A 21,309-nucleotide genomic window follows, 5' to 3' on the forward strand; every position below is an offset into this window, starting at 1 on the left:
TAGATAGATAGATAGATAGATAGATAGATAGATAGATAGGCAGACAGACAAACACATAGATAGATAGATAGATAGATAGATAGATAGATAGATAGATAGATAGACAGACAGACAGACAAACAAATGGATAGATAGATGGATAGACAGGTAGACGGATAGATAGACGGATAGATAGATAGATAGATAGATAGATAGATATAGACGGAGAGATAAATAGAGATAGATATAGACAGATAGATAGTTAGACAGACAGACAGCTAGCTAGCTAGATAGATAGATAGATACATACATACAGACAGAGAAAGACAGATAGATAGATAAAGTGGCTACATCTGTTTCCAGAGAGAAATTTTTATCGTTATATAAATGGATAGACTGTTGCGTGGTTAGTGAGACAGTTACACCCACAGAGAACACCATTATTCTAACCGAACACAAACACACTTACACACAATTATGTCCAATTTAGAAGATTACAGATGGTAAAGAAAGAAACAACACAATAACAACTGTAACAAAAACCAAAAATAAATAACAGAAGCGAAAAAAAATAAACTGAAAACAAATAAAATACTCCTGTTTTCAACCAATCACATAGAAGTATTTATTGCAACCCGGCGTGCACTTACCGGAAGTCATCCTAATTCATCTTCCTCGCCAAGATGGGATCCGTTGTGTTGACGGTTTTGTCTGTGACAATAGGGATCTTTTTTATCTTCATCGGAACATTGAAATTAAACTCATCTATAAGCACAGAAATTTATAGGGAAATGGTAAGTTTCTTTTTGATAAAAAACATAACATTATCAATTTTATGTTCTAAAGAATACAAAAAAAAAAACTCCCGGTCTGCAATTAACCTTCTAACGGCATGTGTGTATGTGCGTGTGTGCTTATATATATGTACGTTTGCATGTGCGTCAGCTTGCGAATGTATGTGTGTGTATATGTATGTGTTTGTGTGTGCACTGCTGCCCGAAACGTAAAATCTTAGCTCACGTCAGACAAACTTATTTATGTTTATAGCCGGCATAGATATCACTAATTTCTTACAGATTCTGATTTTTAAAAAAATATATTTTTGCTAATTATATGTAGGCATATTTATATGTGTGTACATATAAACACATACATACACGCACACATACAGTGCTAATAACTACGATGCTGTCACAACAAATTATGTCATGCCTTTTAATACAAGTAAAGATGAAATGAATTAACTGGGAATCGAAACCGGGTCGTGGAACCAGTATTCACCGTGAGCTTTTTATCTCTTTTAGCTTTTAACTTCTGTCTAATTACTTGCAGTAAATACCATAACTAAATCACACATCCCTTTTGCCTTTATTCCTCGCCCAATTTTCTCCTAGAAATGTATGTGAAATTGTTTGCCGTCCATCATCACTGTTGCTAGCAGAGTCCTCAGAGAGGCATGCATCTTACAAACTCCCTAAAACATCCCCATCCTCTATCTTTCACCCTTACTTTCTCGTCTATTTGAAAGCACTAGCATCATCATGCCTACGAAGGAGCCTTTATGTGTTGTTCAGTCTAGGGGGAAAAAAACAGCTAAACCTTCGAATTTCATTTTGATTATGTATTGTGTATGTGTACTTGTGTGTAGGCGCAGTATGGCCCAAAAGGTAAGAAGTTTATTTCGCAATCATGCCGTCGCGGCACCTTGGATAATTCGTTTTCTATCAATTCGGTTCGACCGATACGTTATGAGTGAAATTGGATAGACGGAAACTGTATGAAAAGCCGTCGGATGGACCTGTACCTGTAATTTAACGGTCCAACATTGTCACACAGTGTTACGATGATTCCATTTCAGAATTACATTAAAGGTACATGTGTCTGTGGAATACCTAGCTCCTCAGTTGATTGAAGAACTCAATGCTTATAGATGGAAACTCCGACCAAGATCCCATATATATATATATATATATATATATATGCATACACACACACAATGGGATGGTTATGATTGGAGCGTCTTTGGATCGGAGATTTGTTAGATTAGATGTAACCTGGGGGCGAAATAATCATGCAGCACTACACCAATCCTGCGAACTGCTAGAAATAGCAACCGACTCTTTAAAAACGGAAGAACTCATTCGATAATATAGTCAGACATACACGGAATGGTCATGACTAGAATGACTTGGAACGTAGGCCTGTTAGGACAGAGTTGACCTGGAGTAATACAACACCAGCTGTCATAACAGGCTCCAACCTCTGACACGCAGACATGCTGTCTCACCTCATGTCTTCTCTGCCGCTACTACAGTTGGCTGATCTTTCACTACCTTCATGAAGGACCAGCTACCTCACTAGTCTCTTTTCCCCCTCACAGACACACACCTGGCTGTGCTGTTAATTACTATCCCCTCACTTCCTCAGCAGAGCATTTTTCCCTCTACAATTCAGTCTCTATACTTTTCCTGTAGTCATCAAGTCTCAGAGGACGGAAGGCTATGAGGACAGGCTCTTCTGATAGACTAAACCAGTTAACCCCTCTTCTCTCCCCATTGGGTGAAAATTACTTTCAAAGGTTGGCTATGGTGATGATTAGAGAAAGAAAAATGAATTTGGAAGAATATAATTTAGGAATTAAAACAATTTATTAATCGACTTCTGAACTGGTTAAGAGTGTCATTTGATCTCAGTGCAGTGAGCATTGAAATTAAATCTCACAAGTAACTAGCTCAGTTGCTTATTTTCTACTTCAACTCTTTTATTATTTTATTCAGTCATTTTGACTGCGGCCATGCTGGACCACCGCCTTTAGTTGAGCAAATCATCCCCAGGACTTATTCTTTGTAAGCCTAGTACTTATTCTATCAGCCTCTTTTGCCGAACTGCTAAGTTACGGGGACATAAACACACCAGCATCGGTTGTCAAGCGATGTTGGAGGGACAAACATGGACACACACACACACACATACATACGATAGGCTTCTTTCAGTTTCCGTCTACCAAATCCACTCACAAGGCTTTGGTCAGCGCAAGGCTATAGTAGAAGACGCCCAAGGTGCCATGCAGTGGGACTGAACCCGGAACCATGTGGTTGGTAAGCAAGCTACTTACCACACAGCCAATGGTTTCTAATTTAGGCACAAGGCCACCAATTTTGAAGGGTGAGGTTTAGTTCATTACATTGACCCCCCCCCCTCCTCTTTCCCAGTATTTGACTGGAATTTATTTTATTAACTCAAAAGGAATGAAAGGCAAAGTTGACCATAGCAAGATTTGAACTTGGAACATAAAGAGTTGAAAGAAATAACAAGCATTTTATCTGAGGCTCTAATGGTTCTGTCAGTCCACTGCAAACTTGGCACAAGGTCAGAATTTGTTAACTGGTACTTCATTGACTTCTTCTCAAAAGGATGACAAGCAAAGTTGATCTCAATGAGATTTGAACCTAGAAAATGTAAAGAATTGGAACAAATACTTCTTTGTTAAATGTTCCTCTGATACTGCTAATCTGCTTCTCTGAAAAATAATAATGGTTTTTGATTCCAGTAATTTTGAAGGGAGGGGCTAGTCCAGTGGTTCTCTATCATTTTTTTTACCTATGGACTACTTTGATTCCTTTTTTGACTCAGGTGGATCCTTATAACCATTTGATGTTTAAAAAAATCTTACTGTATCTTTCTAATTAAATATTATTAGGAATTGTATAAAAAATTGTTAAAATATTTTGTGCATTTTATTGTCCATAAATTTTAACAGCAAAATCTTATATGGACTCCAGTTGAGAACCACTGGGCTAGTCCAATATCATTGACCCCAGTACTATACCTGCTTTATTTTATCAGCCTCTGGAAAGATGATAGACAAAGTTGACCTCAGTGGTATTTGAACTCAGATTGTAAAGAACCAGAAGAAATACAACAGGGCATTTATTTTTTACCATCAGATCAATAATTTCTAACACAGGTAGAAGGCTTGAAATATGAGGGTGGAGGGTTAATCAAATTGGACCCAGTACTTCACTGGTACTTTCTTTTATTGACCTTGTTAATATGGTAACAAAGTTGACTGTGGCTGGATTTGAAACCAGAATGTAAAGAGCCAGAACAAATACTGCAAGGTATTTTTGTTCAATGCTCTAACAATTCTGCAAATCATTGTCTTTAATAATAATAATAATTTTCATTATTCACACAAGGGAGACAGATATAGGACATTACAAGGACACAGAAGTAAATGGTAATAATACACATATACCTTCTTCTTCTAGTGATTGTAATCATACTGATGATGATGCCTGTAGACAGACTGTTAGCGGCTGATTATTAGCATTCGATAGCAGCGGATATTGATCATTATTTCTCTGTTTTATATATTTTTTCTAGTGTTTATTAGATCAATTGTATGCAGGCACAGTAGTGTGGTAAGTAGCTTGCTTACCAACCACATGGTTCCGGGTTCATTCCCACTGTGTGGCACCTTGGGCAAGTGTCTTCTACTATAGCCTCGGGCCAACCAAAGCCTTGTGAGTGGATTTGGTAGACGGAAACTGAAAGAAGCCCGTCCTAAATATGTATATATGTATATATATATATATATATATATATATATATGTGTGTGTGTGTGTATTTGTGTCTGTGTTTGTCCCCCCACCATCGCTTGACAACCGATGCTGGTGTGTCTATGTCCCCATAACTTAGCAGTTCGGCAAAAGAGAATAAGTACTAGGCTTACAAAGAATAAGTCCTGGAGTCGATTTGCTTGATTAAAGGTGGTGCTCCAGTATGGCCGCAGTCAAATGACTGAAGCAAGTAAAAGAGTGAAGCCTGGTGCAGTCTCCTGGCTTGCCAGCTCCTGCCAAACTTTCCAACCCATGCCAGCATGACAAACGGACGTTAAATCATGATATATTATACATATACACACAGGTATCCCATGGTTTGCATAGTAGATTTTTTTCTGTCAATCCACTGTACAAATTGAATTTGTGTAAATCGAAGGGTATGAATTTTATTGATATTATGCACAAATAGATTTTCGACCATTATTGAAATTGGGATACATAAGCAGATGCATCTGTGTCTGTGTTCATATTTATGCCTGTGTGAAAACCACTGTTTGAGAAATGGAAATCAATGAAATAAGTATCATCAGACTTGTATATATTACTGTGGTCAATATTATCAACTAAAACCTTTGAAAGCATTTTTTTTTTCTGCCTCACTGTATTACATTTGCAATACCCTACTGTATCCATATTTAGTATGCAGAAGTGAAATGAAAGGAAAATGAGAAACTGAAATGGAAAAATCGAAATGAAGAGGTGTTTGTAAATATAAGATAAAAAAAAAAAGAAAAATAATAAATACCATATTTGATAGCATATAAAATGCACTATTTAAAAAAAAAAAAGTCTCACCACCCTCCCTTATTCAGTATGCTAATTTAGGCCTATGTTACATGCTTAAATGCACTAAAAACTTATTCACTGAATAATATTTGCATTCCTCAGCAAACCTGAGTCCTGGTTGTGTACTATTGAGGTTGCCATGCAGTTCGCAGAACTATGAGCCCTGGAGGGTGAAGGTCAGCCTCATTCTTAGGAATAAAGGAATAAATGAGAGAGGGACAAAGCAGGTTTCTGCAAAGAGACCTGCATGGTTACTCACATCCAGTATAAAAAAAATAAGGGGAAGCAGGGAAATGTTTAGTGGTAGCTGCACAGCACAGAATGGTTTTAAGGTGCTTAGGTGGCCCAAAAGGCAAACACTCAGTAGAAGTGGATGGTTAGGTGTGTGGGTTGTTTCTAAGATTGTATGGGAAGGTGAATGAGTGGTGATGGCAGAAGCAGACTACCAAAATGGGTAGGGTTGAAGGGAAGATGAGACAAGAATCAAGAGCTGGAGATAATGAGAGATGCAGAAGAGGGGACGGGGAGAGCAGCCAGCTACAGAAATAGTATAAAGATGATACAGTTGCTAGTAAGCAAAGGGGAGAGGTGATATAGTGCATGAGGGGAGGAAGAGAGAGTCACTGTAAGGACACTGCCTTGAAGAATTGTAGTCGAATTTATTGACACCAGTACTTATTATTTTTTTTGTAAAGCCTGGCACTTATTCTATCAGTCCCTTTTGCTGAACTGCTGGGGACAAACATCAATACTGGTTGTCAAGCGGTGGAAGTGGAAAAACATGTACACAAAGACACACACATGTATGTATATATATATATGTATATATATATATATATATATATAGATATATATATATATATACATATGGTGGGCTTCTTTCATGCTGGATTTAGTGTATTTTGATATAATCAACTGTTTTCCTCTCCCAGTTAGTGTTCTTGTACTTATGCTAGAAAAACATTATTGAGCCATTCTTGCATGATGTACTTGATAGTCAGAGGCATAAATTATGAAATATCTAAGTCATAAATCTTGAATATTTACAAGAATTGTATCGATTCATTTTTCAATTGCTGGGCATGTATTAAACAAAAATATTTTTACCGGGGATGTATTGCCAAATTTTTTTAAGGTTGTCCAAAAAGTGTGATGTACGTGACATTGCACCAAATAGCATTTTTTACCTGCTAATTCCTCTGAATTTCTCTAGAGTAGCATAAAAAACCTTGTGGTGTTTATTTACATTGATCTTGAAATTTCAAATAATGATAATGGGTTTGCTGGACAACCATGTCTGTGGCCACAATTCTCATTTACCTAGTGTGACTTGCTTGACTAAAATGGATAAGACATTTTTGAGACAAATATTTTTCTATATCTTCCAAATTGTGTTGATGTGGAAGGAATTGTCCCAATGTCGATGACTGGTCAAAAATTAACCATTATTACATAACTTTACTGGCATATAATGATTTTTCACAAAAAGACCCTATTATCTTGATACTGTGTAACACCTAGGTTATCAGAGATAACCTGGTTATCTCTGATTAAGCTGAACTATCATCAAAGACAGTCCATCCATGACTATCTCATCTTTTTTTGTTTATATCAGGAACTACATTGTCCAGTGAGCTTTTCTTTGTTTAAGAAGTAGGATGAGATCTAAGGGAGATTTGGCTGCTATTTCTACCAGATAAACATTCTCCTGTTGGCTCACAACTCTTTATTATTTATCATAGTGAATGATCGACAGAATTGGTAGAGTGCCAGAAAAGCTGTCTTATGGTATTTGTTTATATTGCTGTACAATTTTTTCTTTCGTTCTTCCGCATTCAATAAAATGACACTCAGCAAGTACCGGAGTTGATCGAGACAACAAAGAGAGCCATTCAAAACGTCTCTCAATTTGCTAGAAATAGCTGCCAAATCTTCAAATCTGATAACACAAGTACCAGTAATATTCCTCGCATTAGCTCAGTCATTTTATCTCATCTAGTTAAATACTAGCTTTGAATCTGATGAAAATGAATCCTTGTTATGCTGTGGAAGGCAGTGAGCTGGCAGAGTCATCATTAGCTCACCAGACAAAACACTCAGTGGCATTTCATCTGCCTTTCATCTTTTCAGGGTCAAGAAAATAAGTACAAGTTGAGCACTAGGGTCTATGTAATCAATTAGCCCCCTCCCAGGCCTTATGCCTGTAGTAGAAAGGATTATCATCATTTCTGATTTAGCTAAATCTTAAAGGTTACAATCAGTTTTGAAACCTATAAGATTTGGAAGGAGTTAGTAAAATAACCAATTGCTTTTTTAAAAATATTTTTAATGTTTTTCATTAATATATTGGTGCAGATATGGATGTTTGTTTCCCAACCACATAGTTTAAGGTTCAGTCCCACTGTGTGGCACTTTGGGCAAGTAGTGTCTTCTGCCATTGCCCCATGCCAACCAATGCCGTATGAGTGGACTCAGTAGATGGGAACTGAAAGAAACCTGTTGTGCATATGTAAATGTGTGTAAGCACATGTGCCTTTTTGTCTTGTCATTGTGTGATTGTTGTAACTAAATGTCATTCATTTCCAATATTCTGTGTGGTTGTGGGAAACATTGGTTTCGAGTTTTGGCACAAGGCCAGTCATTTTGGGGGAGGGCAAAGTCGATTAATTGCCCCCAGTATTCAACTGGTACTTATTTTATCGATCCTGAAAGGATGAAAGGCAAAGTTGACCATGACAGAATTTGAACCCAGAAAACAAAGATGGACGAAATGCTGCTAAGCATTTTGCCCAGTGTTCTAATGATTCTGCCAGCTTGACACCTTGGCCATGGGAAATATTACACTGCTTTCTTGCTTGGAAACAGGTGAGGTTTGACAGCAGAAAGGGTCCCTGGCTGTAGAAAATCTGCTTCAGTAAACTCTGTCTAACCCATGGGAAAGTGGATGTTGAAATGATAATGATGATGATGAAGCTGGTGTTTGGAATATGGTTAATAGGAAGGTTGTTTATTATGTAGAAATTGTTGCAAGCTTTTCATTAATATTTGAATCTTTACAAAACAAGAAGTTATGTATCACAGAACTAAGGATGGCTTCTGACAGGTTGGCATTAAAGTGGGGGTTAAAAAAGACTAACAAATAGACTGAAAGGGAGAATCTAGGGAACTTCTCTGTGAGTTGAGAATTGCTAGCATTTGTCAGCATCCGACTATGGGAAGAAAGTGATGTCATTCAGAACTCATTACCATCATAACAATCATCATCGTCAACATTCAGTTTGTGAATGATTTTGTTACTTGGAATTCTAGATTGGTTTCTAATCAATAATCCTATTGACTCCCCCCCCCCATGACATACTACACCATTCAACCATCTCTTTCATCTCTCTTCCTCCTGTTTGATTGCTATTCCCATCCATTCAATGCTAAATTTATTTCAATTTATTTTTTTTCAAAGCAAAATAACCATCTTTAATTCCTTCTTCTCTCCTGTCCACCCCATCTCCCCTCCTTCTCTTTGAAAATAATTCTTATTTGTATGATTATGCAAAAAAAAGCATCTGGAAGTTTCTCTAATTGAATTTAAAAAAAGAAACAAAAAAAAATCATACTTGAACCCCCACCACCTCCATCTTCCTCACTTCTGCTCTTTTTTAGCAACAAAAGAGAAAATAAAACAAAAACAGCAAAAAAAAAACCCTAATAAAACAAAGTAAATAGCAGAAACATATCTTTAAGTAACTGATTTGAGAAAGAAGGACATAAAGGCAGTATAATTGGAATGGTAAAAGGTTAGTGATGCCCGGGAAGTGACAGATAGGTGGTTCAAATCTTGTTGGTGGTCTTGCTTCTCTCTTTTTGCAGGTGGACGTTTTATCATGTCTGCTCATTACAGAAATGTAGCTGATGGGGTGGTGGTGGAGAGAAGCAGGGTGGTTTGCCCTGGGCAATGCTTTTATTGGGGCAGCATTTTTGGTCTGGTTGTGTAAGCCTGCACAGGTGTCATGGGATGGAAGGGGAGCAAACTCTTTTTATTTTACTTGTATCAGTCATTAGATTGCAGCCATGCTGCAGCACCAACCTGAAGGATTTTAGTCAAACAAATTGACCCCCAGTATTTATTTTGTTAAGCCTGGTGCTTAATCTATCGGTCTCTTCTGCTAAACTGCTAAGTCATGGCGACATAAATATACCAACACCAGTTGCCAAACAATGGTGAGAGACAAACACACACACATTCAACAGGCTTCTTTCAGTTCCCATCTATCAAATCCACTCACAAGGCTCTGGTCAGCCTTGGGTTATATAGAAGACGCTTGTGAAAGAGCCACTCAGTGGGACTCCTGGAGTCATGGAGCTGGGAAGCAAACTTCTTAGCACACAGACACAAAGGTACACACACATACACACACATATACAATGGGCTTCTTTCAGTTTCCATCTACCAAATCCACTTGCAAGGCTTTGGTTGGCTCAAGGCTATAGTAGAAGACACTTGCCCAAGGTATCACGCAGTGGGACTGAACCCAGGATCATGTGATTGCTAAGCAAGCTTCTAGTCACACAAACATGCCTGCACATTGTTTTGAACTAATCATACATTATCTAATAGCTTTCAAATTTTGATGATGCAATTGTATATGTTTTAGTATGACGTTCTAGAGCAGATGTGAGAGGCCAAATCTCGATAGTTTGAGCATAAAACTGGTTTAAATGCTAAAGGGTTAATGTTTAGCTGTAAATTAACCAAACTTTTTTTCTGTTTTCTTATTTCTTTCATCTGAATCTTTATTGCAGAGAAAAACTTTCATACGAAGAGCTAAAGTATTCCCATTAGTGAAACAGACAGGATGGAAACCAAACCCTCATTTTTACAGAAAGGTTATTGGCACTGTGGAGGTTATTAGTGGCGTCACCTTGCTAGCTATTCCAGGTATGAGGATCTCTGTTACCTTCACTTTTATCAAATGGTGGCTTCTTAACTTGTTTGTATAATGGTATGAAATGTGGACTTGAATTACATCTTGTTTCTTTGGCCATCACCAATTGTTGGCAGACCATACATGTAGCAACTAAACCATTCCAGCAATGAATTCCCAGGAATTATTGCACACGCACACACACATACATTCCCACTATCCTCTCCTCATTTCTGTACTCCCCATTCTCTCTTTCTCTCTCTTTTTCTTTCTCTCACCTTAACTCTCTTTCTCTATGGTTTTGCTTTCCTTTTTCTTAGATGTCTTCCAACTGACTAATTGTAAGATTTAATTGAATACTAAGTCTCTCTCTCTCTCTCTCTCTCTCTCTCTCTCTCCATGTACATATGTGTGTATGTATAGAGATAGCTGTGTGGTTAAGCTGTTTGCTTTGAAAGCACATGGTTTTGGGTTTAGCCACACTGTGTGGTATTGTTTATTCAGTATCTAATATAGCCCCAGACCAACCAAAGCCTTGTGTATGTGTTTGAGTGGACATAGGTTTGTCTTTCCTTGTCTTGACATCACATGATAATTGTAAGTGAGTGTCACTGTCAACTGGTATGTTGGAAACATATAACCAATAATACAGTTGTTTACTTATAGCAATATAAAATCCCTGATTAAGCAGACATGATCAGTGGTAATCCATATGTGATCATCTCATCTTTCTTGAGAATAGTTCAATGTGTCCTATTTTAAGTGGGTAGGTGTAATTTGAAGGACATTTGGCTCCTCAACTGTATGGTTTCAGCTTCAGTTCCACTGCATGGCAGCTAGGACAAGAATCTTCTATTTGAGCTCCGGCCAACCAAAGCCTTGTGAGTGGATTTGGTGGACAGAAGCTGAAAGAAGCCCATCGTGTATGTATACTTATATGTATATAATGTGTGTGTGTGAATTACAGGCACAACAGAAACAGAAAGTAAGAGAAAGTTGTGGTGAAAGAGTACAGCAGGGTTCGCCACCATCCCCTGCCGGAGCCTCGTGGAGCTTTAGGTGTTTTCGCTCAATAAACACTCACAATACCCGGTCTGGGAATCGAAACCATGATCCTATGACCGCGAGTCAGCTGCCCTAACCACTGGGCCATTGCACCTCCACGATGATGATGTAAAACTAAATCAATGACCAAATAAATAGTGCATGTGTTTAATTGGTAAAAAAAAAAAAATTAAAAAAAAGCCCGACCATCTTCCAAGTATAACAATATTCATTTTTTTCTTTTTCCATCTCTATTCCGAAGGTCCATTATGTGTGTGTTTTTTTTAAATATTTTCAGGGAGCTTGAAGCAAGTTGCAAATGTATCGCTGCTGTTGATTATGTTGAGTGATATCTACACCCATTATGCTCTTGATGAGGGGCTGGAGAGAATGAGCCCGGCAATTGTGTTCGCTTTGCTCCTCTCCTGCCGCCTCATCATTCACCTGCAACTCCGTGCTAGGGAAGGTGCCGCCACCAACAGCACTGTCAGAAGACCTTCTACATCACAATTCACAAAGAAAGTAGAATAGACACATTGACAAAAACACAAGCATAAATAAACAAATTAACAAAAAAAAAAAATCCATATAATAATCGAACCATTCATACCTGCAGAGAAAACTGTTGAGTTTTTCTTTTCTGTTTTTTCCCATTTCTGTATATTTTTTTTGTTTTTGTAATTTCTTTTTGTATTATAATATTTGTGATTTTTTTCTTACTTGTTTTCTAAACTCCTGTTAAAATATACAAAAATAAATATATGAAAGGTAAAAACAATAAAATTAGACAAGAAGAGGGAAAAGAAAAAGAAAAAAAATACGCAATTTCAGTAAGAAACTTCTTGTATTGTTCAACCACTCAAATCCCCTTTCCCACCCCTCTCACTGAAAGAAAAAGAAAAATCAATTGTTGTTAAAACATAAATTATTTATTATCATCATCACAAAGGGGAGTGAATTTTAAGTCAGAATCAGTAGAGCAATTGACAAAATGCCGTGTGGTTTTTAGTTGCATCACTTTACATTCTCGACTTAAATCCTGCCTAAGTCAACTTTTCCTTTACCTGTCATCCTTCTGTGTGTGGGTGGGTGGTAGGTATCAATAAAATAAAGTACCAGTTATGAACTGGGGTTGATATTTATCAACTGTTCAGTTTTTTCCCCTCTCCCTTTTATTCCTGGCTTTGTGCCTGTATTAGGATAACAAACAAACAGTATTATTGTCATCATCATTAATATAAGTATGGCAAAGAATATTGACAAAAATGCCCTTTTTTTGTTTGTATTTTAAATTTCTTCTGTCTTTTTTAAAGAATAAAGTCGACATAACTTAGGTAATGTTGAATACAGAGTCATTTTTATGTGTCTGTTTGTTGATATTTTATTTTTCAAGGTCTATATCAATGGTTCCCAGCCAGGGTCCATATGGCCCTTGGTGGTCCATATAAGATTTTGTTGTTAAAAATTATGTGCAATAAATCAGATATACCTCTACAACACAAAATATTTTAACAATTTTTTTATGCAGTTCTTTATAATATTCAATTATAAAAATATGATAGGATTTTTTTAAACATCTAATGGCTATGAGAGTCCATCTGAGTAAAATAGGGATCCAAGGGGGTCCATAGGTGAAAAATGGTTGAGAATCACAGGTGTAGATAAACATGTCTGATTGATTAAGAACTTGAGGTACCTTGGGAAAAGATGTCTTGTGTCAAATCATGTCAACCCAAACATTGTCAGTGAAATAGACGAACAATCCACACAATTTCAAAGGATTAGTCTTGACACACATACTGTCATGCTAAATCTGTCCGAAGATTAGGCCACAGGTACAAGCGTCTGTGGAATATTGTGGTACAAAGCTGTATGGCAAGACGTTTGCTTCCCAACCACATGGTTACAGGTTCTGTCCTACTGTGTCACCTTGGGCCAGTATCTTCTTCTGTTTCACTTGATTGACCAAAAAGCTTTGTGAGTGGATTTGGTTGACAGAAATTGAAAGAAGCCTGTTGTGTGTGTGTGTCCACTTGTCTTGACATCATGCAATAGTTGTAAAATGGTTGTCAGTGCAGTGTCATTCATTTCCAATATTCTGTGAGAACATGTCTGACCTTGCAGAAATATTACCTTGTTTGGAAACAGGTATGGGTTGGTGACAAGAAGGGCATCCAGCTGTAGAAAACCTGCCTCAGTAAACACCATCTGATCCACACAAGAATGCAAAGTGGACATTGAAATGATGATGATATAATATATATATATAAAGAATATGAGGGGTTTAGTTCACTGATGATCTAAACCTGGCCAACTTGAATTACATTGCAGGCCACTTTAATTACAGAGAGTTTTTTGAGAGCCGCTTGTATACGGACAGAATTGAAATCATTTTGCTTTCTTGTGCTATTATTACAATAATGAATGAATGATCGTTGATTGAACATGAAATATTGTTGCAAAGACAGTAGTATCTTTCTTTTTTACTTTTCATTACAATCTTGAACTTTTGGTAAAATTTTAAAAATACTTGTTTAAATAAACCCATTTCAAGAAAGTATCAAGTGGACAACAAGATAAAAGTCTGCGGGCCGCATGTGGCCCATGGGCCTCAGGTTGGCCAGCCCGGATCTAAACCAATAGGTACGCTGCATAAGTGCTATAATTGGTCATCCGTTAGGTTCCAAATTGACAGCTGAGGCTGGCGCTAGGGATCTGTTTTGAATGCTGATACCTACATATCATGTATATATATACACACACACACACACACATATAGGCAACCACCTACAGACAAATAACAACATGCTGTATAATAATAGAACCAAGTCACTTGAGATACATTAGCACTGAAAGGTACACCATAAGTTGTATAGTATCTCACCTGTGAGGAATAGATACAAGTTGGGTCAAAACGATTATTGTGATTAATAAAAAATCTTGTGAATTCATTTTCTGTTTCTCTCATTTGTTACACACACACACACACACACACACACACACACACACACATATATATAAGCATGGGCATGAGCCAATGAGCAGCAGCATGAGGGTGCATGGCTTAGTGGTTAGGGTATTTGGCTCATGATTGTAAGGTTGCAAGTTTGGTTCCTGGCAGTGTGTTGTGTCGTTGAGCAAGACTCTTTATTTCACTTTGCTCCAGTTCACTCAGCTGGAAAATATGAGTAGTTCCTGTATTTCAAAGGGCCAGCCTTGTCACATTCTGTGTCACACTGGATCTCCCTTCAGAACTACATTAAGGGTACACACGTCTGTGGAGTGCTCAGCCACTTTCCTGTTAATTTCATGAATAGGCTGTTCCATTGATTGGATCAACTGGAACCCTCACTGTTGTAAGTGATGGAGTGCCAAAAAAAAAAAAAAAAGCACCTAAATCTCCCTCACACCATACTTACACATACCTCAAGAATGCTGATCTCATCTGATGGTTGCCCTTAACATTCCAGCAAGCAAAGTAATGCGTCAGCCTGCAGTCTAAAAGTCCACCATGCAAACTTGACAAATGCCCCACTAGGAGAGCAAGTGTATTGGACAGTGCAGATGCCTTAGCCATAGTTGTCATTCATTGCTGATGTGTAGAGTTCATGTTCAGAGTTTCAGAGGGAATACAAATTCACATGTGATCTCTGATCACATGAACGCTCCCTGGTCACACCATATTTAGTTATATTCATATTTCATAATCCTGTTCCAGATATACAAAATGACTGGATGGTCACGACTGGGACATTTTTGCTCATAAGTTTACTGAGTCAGAGCTGACTTAGGGCCATACAACAACAACAACAAGAATATAGTCTTCTGTCCTTTATTCTCCTATAAATGTGAGGCTATGTACCTATTTAAAAATCTATATTCCAAATTCCATAGCCTGCATCGATGCCTGTGTCAGCTGCAGCCTTGGTAGCATCAGTGGCAGCTCGCTAAGCCTAATGTAAATCTCGCTATTAAAAGATGTTTCTTTCCATAGGAACAGAAAGCAATTTGTATCAAGTTCCTGAGACCCATTCTTGCTGTTCTTATCTGAATGAAATATCCAGTTCATGATCGTTATGTAGAAGGAGAAAAAAAGAACAACAACAAATAAATCAGCAAGAACAACAACAAATAAATAAATAAACAATCCAGCATTGAATTCTGAGCAGATGCGATGTTATGAGAAGATTTCTCAGTCAGCTGTATAAGCAATTATTTTTGTCTCCTTTTTGTGTTACGTTAAAAAAAAGAAAAAAAAGAAGAGAGACTGAAACCCCCTCAAAATCTATTCTCTACTCTGTTTTTGCCTTTCCTTCCCTCTACTCTGTTATGTCATATCTTAGACATTTTTAGCATCAGCTGACTGTCTGTTTGTCTGCCTGTCTCTCTCTTCCTGTTTGTCTGTCAGTCTGTCTGTCTTTCTTTTCCTTTCTGTCTCTGTCCCTCTTTCTCTCTCAGACAATCTTCCTCTCTACTTCTACCTGCAACCCTGTCACCATCACTGCCGCCGCCACCACCAACAACAACAACAACATATCAATACTTGTTCACAAACAAAAATACGTAATAATCACAACTTTCACCACTACCACCAGCACTGGTAGTGTCAGTGCCACTGCCACCACTCAACTATTACAAATACCACCACTTCAACCAATACAGCCACCATCACTACCATTACAGCCACTGCCACCACTCCAATTACCCTCACCACCAATATCACACTCACACACACACACACACACACAATCAACCCACCAGCCACCACGGCAAGAAGCATCACTACGAAATTCAACCTCATCTTATTCAAAATCAAGATCACCTACTACCATCACCACCCTGTTCCCATCAGCACTATTACCACCACCACTACCACCATCAAGATTGCATCAACACTACCGTACCCTACAAACCTACATACCACCCTCCATAGCCGCTGCTAAGACCAGCAAAAAACTTTCCCTCCCCTCCCACCAATAAGCAAGACTGCCAAAAATATGTGATCCACCATCACACCACCACTACCATCACCATAGTTACCACCACTGCTACAACCATCAGAATAATGAAAGGAAATATTTGTTTTCCAATCTTAATATTGCTATTTATCTTTTCCCAAAGATCTTTTACCATTTTATATTTTGGTTAATTAAGCTAACAAAGAATAAGTCCTTGGGTCGATTTGCTCGACTAAAGGTGGTGCTCCAGCATGGCCGTAGTCAAATGACTGAAACAAGTAGAGAGAGTAAAGAATATGTATTCACAAAATAACAGAAGCAATAATTTTTGTGAAAACTAAATTTGGATTATCTCTGTTTTTGGCTGCATTTCATTCTAATTGGGGAATGATATAGCAATGACATTGGTGAGACAACAGCGACAATGGTGAGATAATGATACGAGATGATGAAAGTAATGAGGCAATAAGAACAGTGAGCCAGGCCCTTTAGCAGACTTTGGTGCCTGGGGGGAGCTTCAGGATATTCTGGGTTGGCACTAATTTGTAATAATGCTAAAGTGGAGTTTTGAAATATGTGTCCAGTCGAGAGAGACAACAGGGTAACGCCATTAGTAGGAGAGGTTGGGATGGTGAAAGGTGGGAGTAAAATGTAGTATCAGAATAAAAGAGGGGACACTAAGCTGAGTTAAGAGAAGTTAATATAAGTCAAAGCACTTACGAATAAATGAAAGAAAGTAACAATTGAGACACCGTCAACGTTTAACGTCCGCTTTCCATGCTGACGGGTTGGACGGTTTGACATGGAGCTGTCCAGACTCCAGTTATTTGTTGAGGCACGGTTTGTATGGTTGGATGCCCTTCCTAATGCCAACCACTTAACAGGGTGTGCAAAAATGTCGGACGATACAAGGGGCGGTAACATGTATCAAAGATTATTAAATGATACGAGGAGCCCGACAATAACGTTTGCAAATTCTTGATTGTTTTTAATCAGATATTTTTTCTACTACGTACACTGGTTAGGGTTAGGTGGCGTGCACTCGCTTTACATTCGCCCATTTTATGATGTGATATACAACAGAAATAATTATAAAAGAAATGCGCCCTTTTAAAGCCTAGCCAGGCTCAAGGGCCCGGTTTCCCCGGTTTCAATGGCGTATGTGTTCCCTAGCAGGACGGAACACCAGTCCATCGCAGAGTTACTCATTTTTGCCTGCTGAGTGGACAGGAGCAACGTGAAATGAAGTGTCGCTCGGTCCAGGAATCGAAACCGCAATCTTACGATCATTAAACCACGCGCCTCCACTAAACAATAGAGTAAATATGTTTAAGTCGTATGCAAGTTAAGGCACTCCACAACAAATTTCGTCTCGATAGTAATTAAAATTTTCTACACCAGTCAATGGCCTTTTCCGTTGTTCCCAAATCTCTTCCGAGACGAAATAAGGCCATAGCATTAAAAATTTCCCGTTCAGACACAAAATTTGACATAATAATATATATTAGTTATAAACTGACTTTTAAGAAAAAGACTGTGAAACGGTCTTACAATTCGCAGACGATATCGTCGGGCCCCTTGTATCATTAATAACTGGTAAAAGTAAGTTACCGCCCCTTGTATCGTCCGACATGTTTGCGAGTTTTTCGTTTGTTTTATTTTTTAGTCTAAAATATTTAGAAATAGATGAATATTCCTAATTTTCTGCATATTTCATTTATTTTGGATATATTTCTCATTTTGCTAACTTTTTTTTTTTTACAAGTAAGCGTCATTTTCTTGGAGGGGTGCGCTTCTAAAGATTCTGTCTGCTTGATCAGAGTTGGTCTGGGGTTACACAAACACCAAGAAACCACATTAAAACTTAGGAAATACATTTATATATTTGTAAAGCTCTTGTCCATCTACGTCGTCTATTTTAATTATTTACCGTTTTCGTTTTTCTACCCACCCACTCCATTTTCTTAATGTTCTTTTACTCTGAATTAATGAAATCTAACAACAGGGGACCAGCCAGAAATAGCAACCAAAATCTCTCTAAAATACACTACCGTCTTAAATAAAGAAAGGGCACGTTACATAGTCCTAGATAACTCTGAAACGGTTGAACGGTGTCGGCTTTGCAATTGACCGCTGTTGAACAGCAATTGCACGATATACAATAGAATTGTTACGAGAGGAACATTTTCCCTCTTGTCACAGAAAGAAGATTGTCACACTGCCTTATACATTTGTGCAGTGGACCTGTCAATAGATTAATTTATAAGAAAGAAAAGAAAAAAGCAATATCATTAAGGTACCCCCCCCCCAGTAGAGGTTGTGACGAGGGAGTCTCAATGTAGTGGCTTGATCTGCTTGAAATAGCTGCTAAATCCACCCTTAACACCGTACTGTTAACAGAGTTCTGGATTAACTATCCTTTAAACTCCTATGCCCCGTGGGAAAGGGAAAGAGTCTGGAAGTGGGTGGTAAATAATGCAAAGATATTTGAAACTGTTTTGGGGCAAAAAATCCTTTTCGATTTGTATGAAACATATTGTCCTCATTATCAACCACTGGACATTGAGGTCTCGAATCTTAGGACCGGTTATCCGATTTTCATGGTGTATAACTGACCAAGACCACAAGGTTCCTCCTCAACAGGAGGCCAGTCTTGTCGCAGGGTCAGTCATTTACAGCTGAGTGGACCGGAGTAACATGAGATGATGTGTTTTGTTCAAGAAGCGAAACCACTATCTTGCGATTGTAAATGCAGCACCTCAAAGCCACGAACAGGAATACTGAAAATTGAAGGGCAAAAACTACCATTTTCGTTTCAAATGAGGTATGGAACTTGGAGAGACGGTCCAAAATTGTTCTACTGTTTCTTTTCCTCTTAAAAAAAAAGGAAAAAAGAAAAAGAAAATTTTGGTTATGCAAAAAGTCTGGATAGTTTCCGTCTAGAATGTCTTTTGCCGTAAATCATTAGTTCTGAACCTGGGTCCTTATAAGATTTTTGGGGTCCACGCAAGCAAAAGTCTTAAGCGAGGTGAAAAGGTTATGTACGTGGCTACAGCTCTCCGCCGGGCGAAATGCTTAGCGGTATTTCGTCTGCCGCTACATTTTGAGTTCAGATTCCGTCGAGGTCGACTTAGCCTTTTATCCTTTCGGGATCGATTACATAAGTACCAGTTACGCACTGGGGTCGATTATATAAGTACCAGTTACGCACTGGGGTCGATTATATAAGTACCAGTTACGTACTGGGTCGATGTAATCGACTTAGTTCCTTTGTCTGTCCTTGCTTGTTTCCTTTATTTTTAGCCCCCTGTGGGCAATAAAGAAATAGATATTATAATCTCCTGGTTTCAAACGAGTCAGGACAAAGAGCATCAAGAAAATACCAAGACAGGTTAAAATTGGCGGCCACATTTATTTCTCTGCTAACAGAAGATACAGCAAACTGGTTCAACGTGAATAATTCTGTTAACAAAACTAAATTGGTTCCTCGTGCAGCTTGTACATAGGTGATGTGCGCAGGAAAAACACAAAGCATATCGTCAAAGATCTATGCTGACAATTCTCTCCTTTCTGGTAAATCATAGCGGAATAAAACTTGCTCTCTACCGAAGATTCAAACTCCATCGTGTAACCCTCCTCATTGAAGAAAATAGCGGGAAAAGGTATGATTAAATAGTAAAGGGTAGGCTCAAAACGGACCACACTTTTCTTGTCGGACAAGTGGTTTGATTGGATGACTTAAATCGGCACGAACGGATATGGTCGTCTGACCACATACAGAAAACAATGTTGATGAGCCAAAAATGTGAGTATTTAAAGTTAAATAGCCAAACTGTGAACATGCTTGAACCTACATGAAAAAGAATTTTACTTTAGATGTATTTATTGTAAGAAACAGCCAGGTTTCTTTCTCTAGCTCTAGTGTTTTATGTAGTTTAACATGTTTCCAGCCACTGGAACATGTTCTCTCAGAGAGTTCTATTGCAAACCTACATAAGTGAACATGTGAAAAACAAAATAGGAATTTTGAAAGAAGTAGCTATAAAACTAATTTGTAAACATTGAGTGGCTTGGAGTCCACCAGAATAAAATAGTAATCAAAGGGGTCTATAGGTGTAAAAAAAAATGGCTGAAGGCTACTGCTGTAAAGAAATAACTACAAATATTTCTAGTTTCAGTCCCTAATTACCAATTTAATAAGTTCACAGGTAAAAAGAAAAAAGAACACAGTTGTGTATAGCGAAGAAAAGATTCAAACAGAGACCTTTCACCAGCGAAGAAATAAACCCAGTAGTAGAAAATTTTATCTTTTACTTGTTCGGTCATATTGTGGGACCGTCTTGAAAGGTTTAATTGAACAAATCAACCCTGGTTTTCAATCGGTGGTGGTAGACAAACACGGTAATCTTCCAGTTTCGAGAGGTTAAAAAAGTAAATAAAATACAAGGGAAATGACTGAACGTCTTACCAGTATTATCCGTAGTACTTTGTTTATAAATAAATCACGTGACTTGATTGACGTTATATGTAAATCACACACGTGATTGAATATCATAGTTTCTTATGAGAAATCGAAAATGCCTCGCGGAAGACCGGCTGCACAACATCTAAGGATCTTTTTTAAAACGGGGGCCACATTTTTCATTGACGAAACACTTTGAAACTTGGAACACTGGTAGAATGTGTCATATAAAACATCTTTTTCTCTTAGTCTTCTTAAAAAAAAAGAAATCCCTAAGTTATTCCATGTTAAAATTGTCGTATTTCTGTAATTTCAACCAATCACTGACGTCCATTCAGCCGATATACATTAAGTGCCGACTACATAAACAAACGATTCTGAAACAATTCTATCGGTGATAGGGTTAGGGTTAGGGTAAAACAGCAAATTTAAAAAGAAAAAAGCAAATAAAACGAAGAAAAAGAAAGAAAATGAAAAAAGCAAATTTAAAATGAAAAAAGCAAATAAAACGAAGCTATGGCTTAATCAGCCAAAGG

At 37.9% G+C, this 21,309-nt stretch overlaps 2 protein-coding genes across 2 annotated transcripts in view; one reads left to right on the forward strand and one right to left on the reverse strand.

Annotated features, from left to right (window-relative positions):
• Positions 1-746, reverse strand: part of LOC106875403 (uncharacterized) — a 41,382-nt gene extending 40,636 nt beyond the window's left edge. Inside the window, exon 1 of the mRNA XM_089337750.1 lies at positions 630-746. The gene's annotated coding sequence lies outside the window, so the exon portion shown is untranslated. The remainder of the gene's footprint in view (positions 1-629) is intronic.
• Positions 634-14,304, forward strand: LOC106875404 (putative acetylcholine receptor chaperone). Its single transcript, XM_014923515.3, has 3 exons — positions 634-773; positions 10,188-10,323; positions 11,652-14,304. Exons 1-3 carry the CDS (start codon positions 663-665, stop codon positions 11,882-11,884), a joined length of 480 nt encoding a protein of 159 aa, XP_014779001.1. The 5' UTR covers positions 634-662; the 3' UTR covers positions 11,885-14,304.
• Positions 14,305-21,309: the final 7,005 nt, after the last annotated feature.

The sequence above is a fragment of the Octopus bimaculoides genome, chromosome 19, assembly GCF_046866305.1.
Source record: "Octopus bimaculoides isolate indiv1 chromosome 19, ASM4686630v1, whole genome shotgun sequence".
In the NCBI taxonomy this organism is placed as follows: Eukaryota; Metazoa; Mollusca; class Cephalopoda; order Octopoda; family Octopodidae; genus Octopus; species Octopus bimaculoides.

Coding starts and splice junctions, on each gene's coding strand:
- LOC106875404 (XM_014923515.3), top strand. CDS start 663: ATGGGATCCGTTGTGTTGACGGTTTTGTCTGTGACAATAGGGATCTTT. Junction 774..10,187: donor CAGAAATTTATAGGGAAATG/GTAAGTTTCTTT, acceptor TCTTTATTGCAG/AGAAAAACTTTCATACGAAG. Junction 10,324..11,651: donor CACCTTGCTAGCTATTCCAG/GTATGAGGATCT, acceptor AAATATTTTCAG/GGAGCTTGAAGCAAGTTGCA.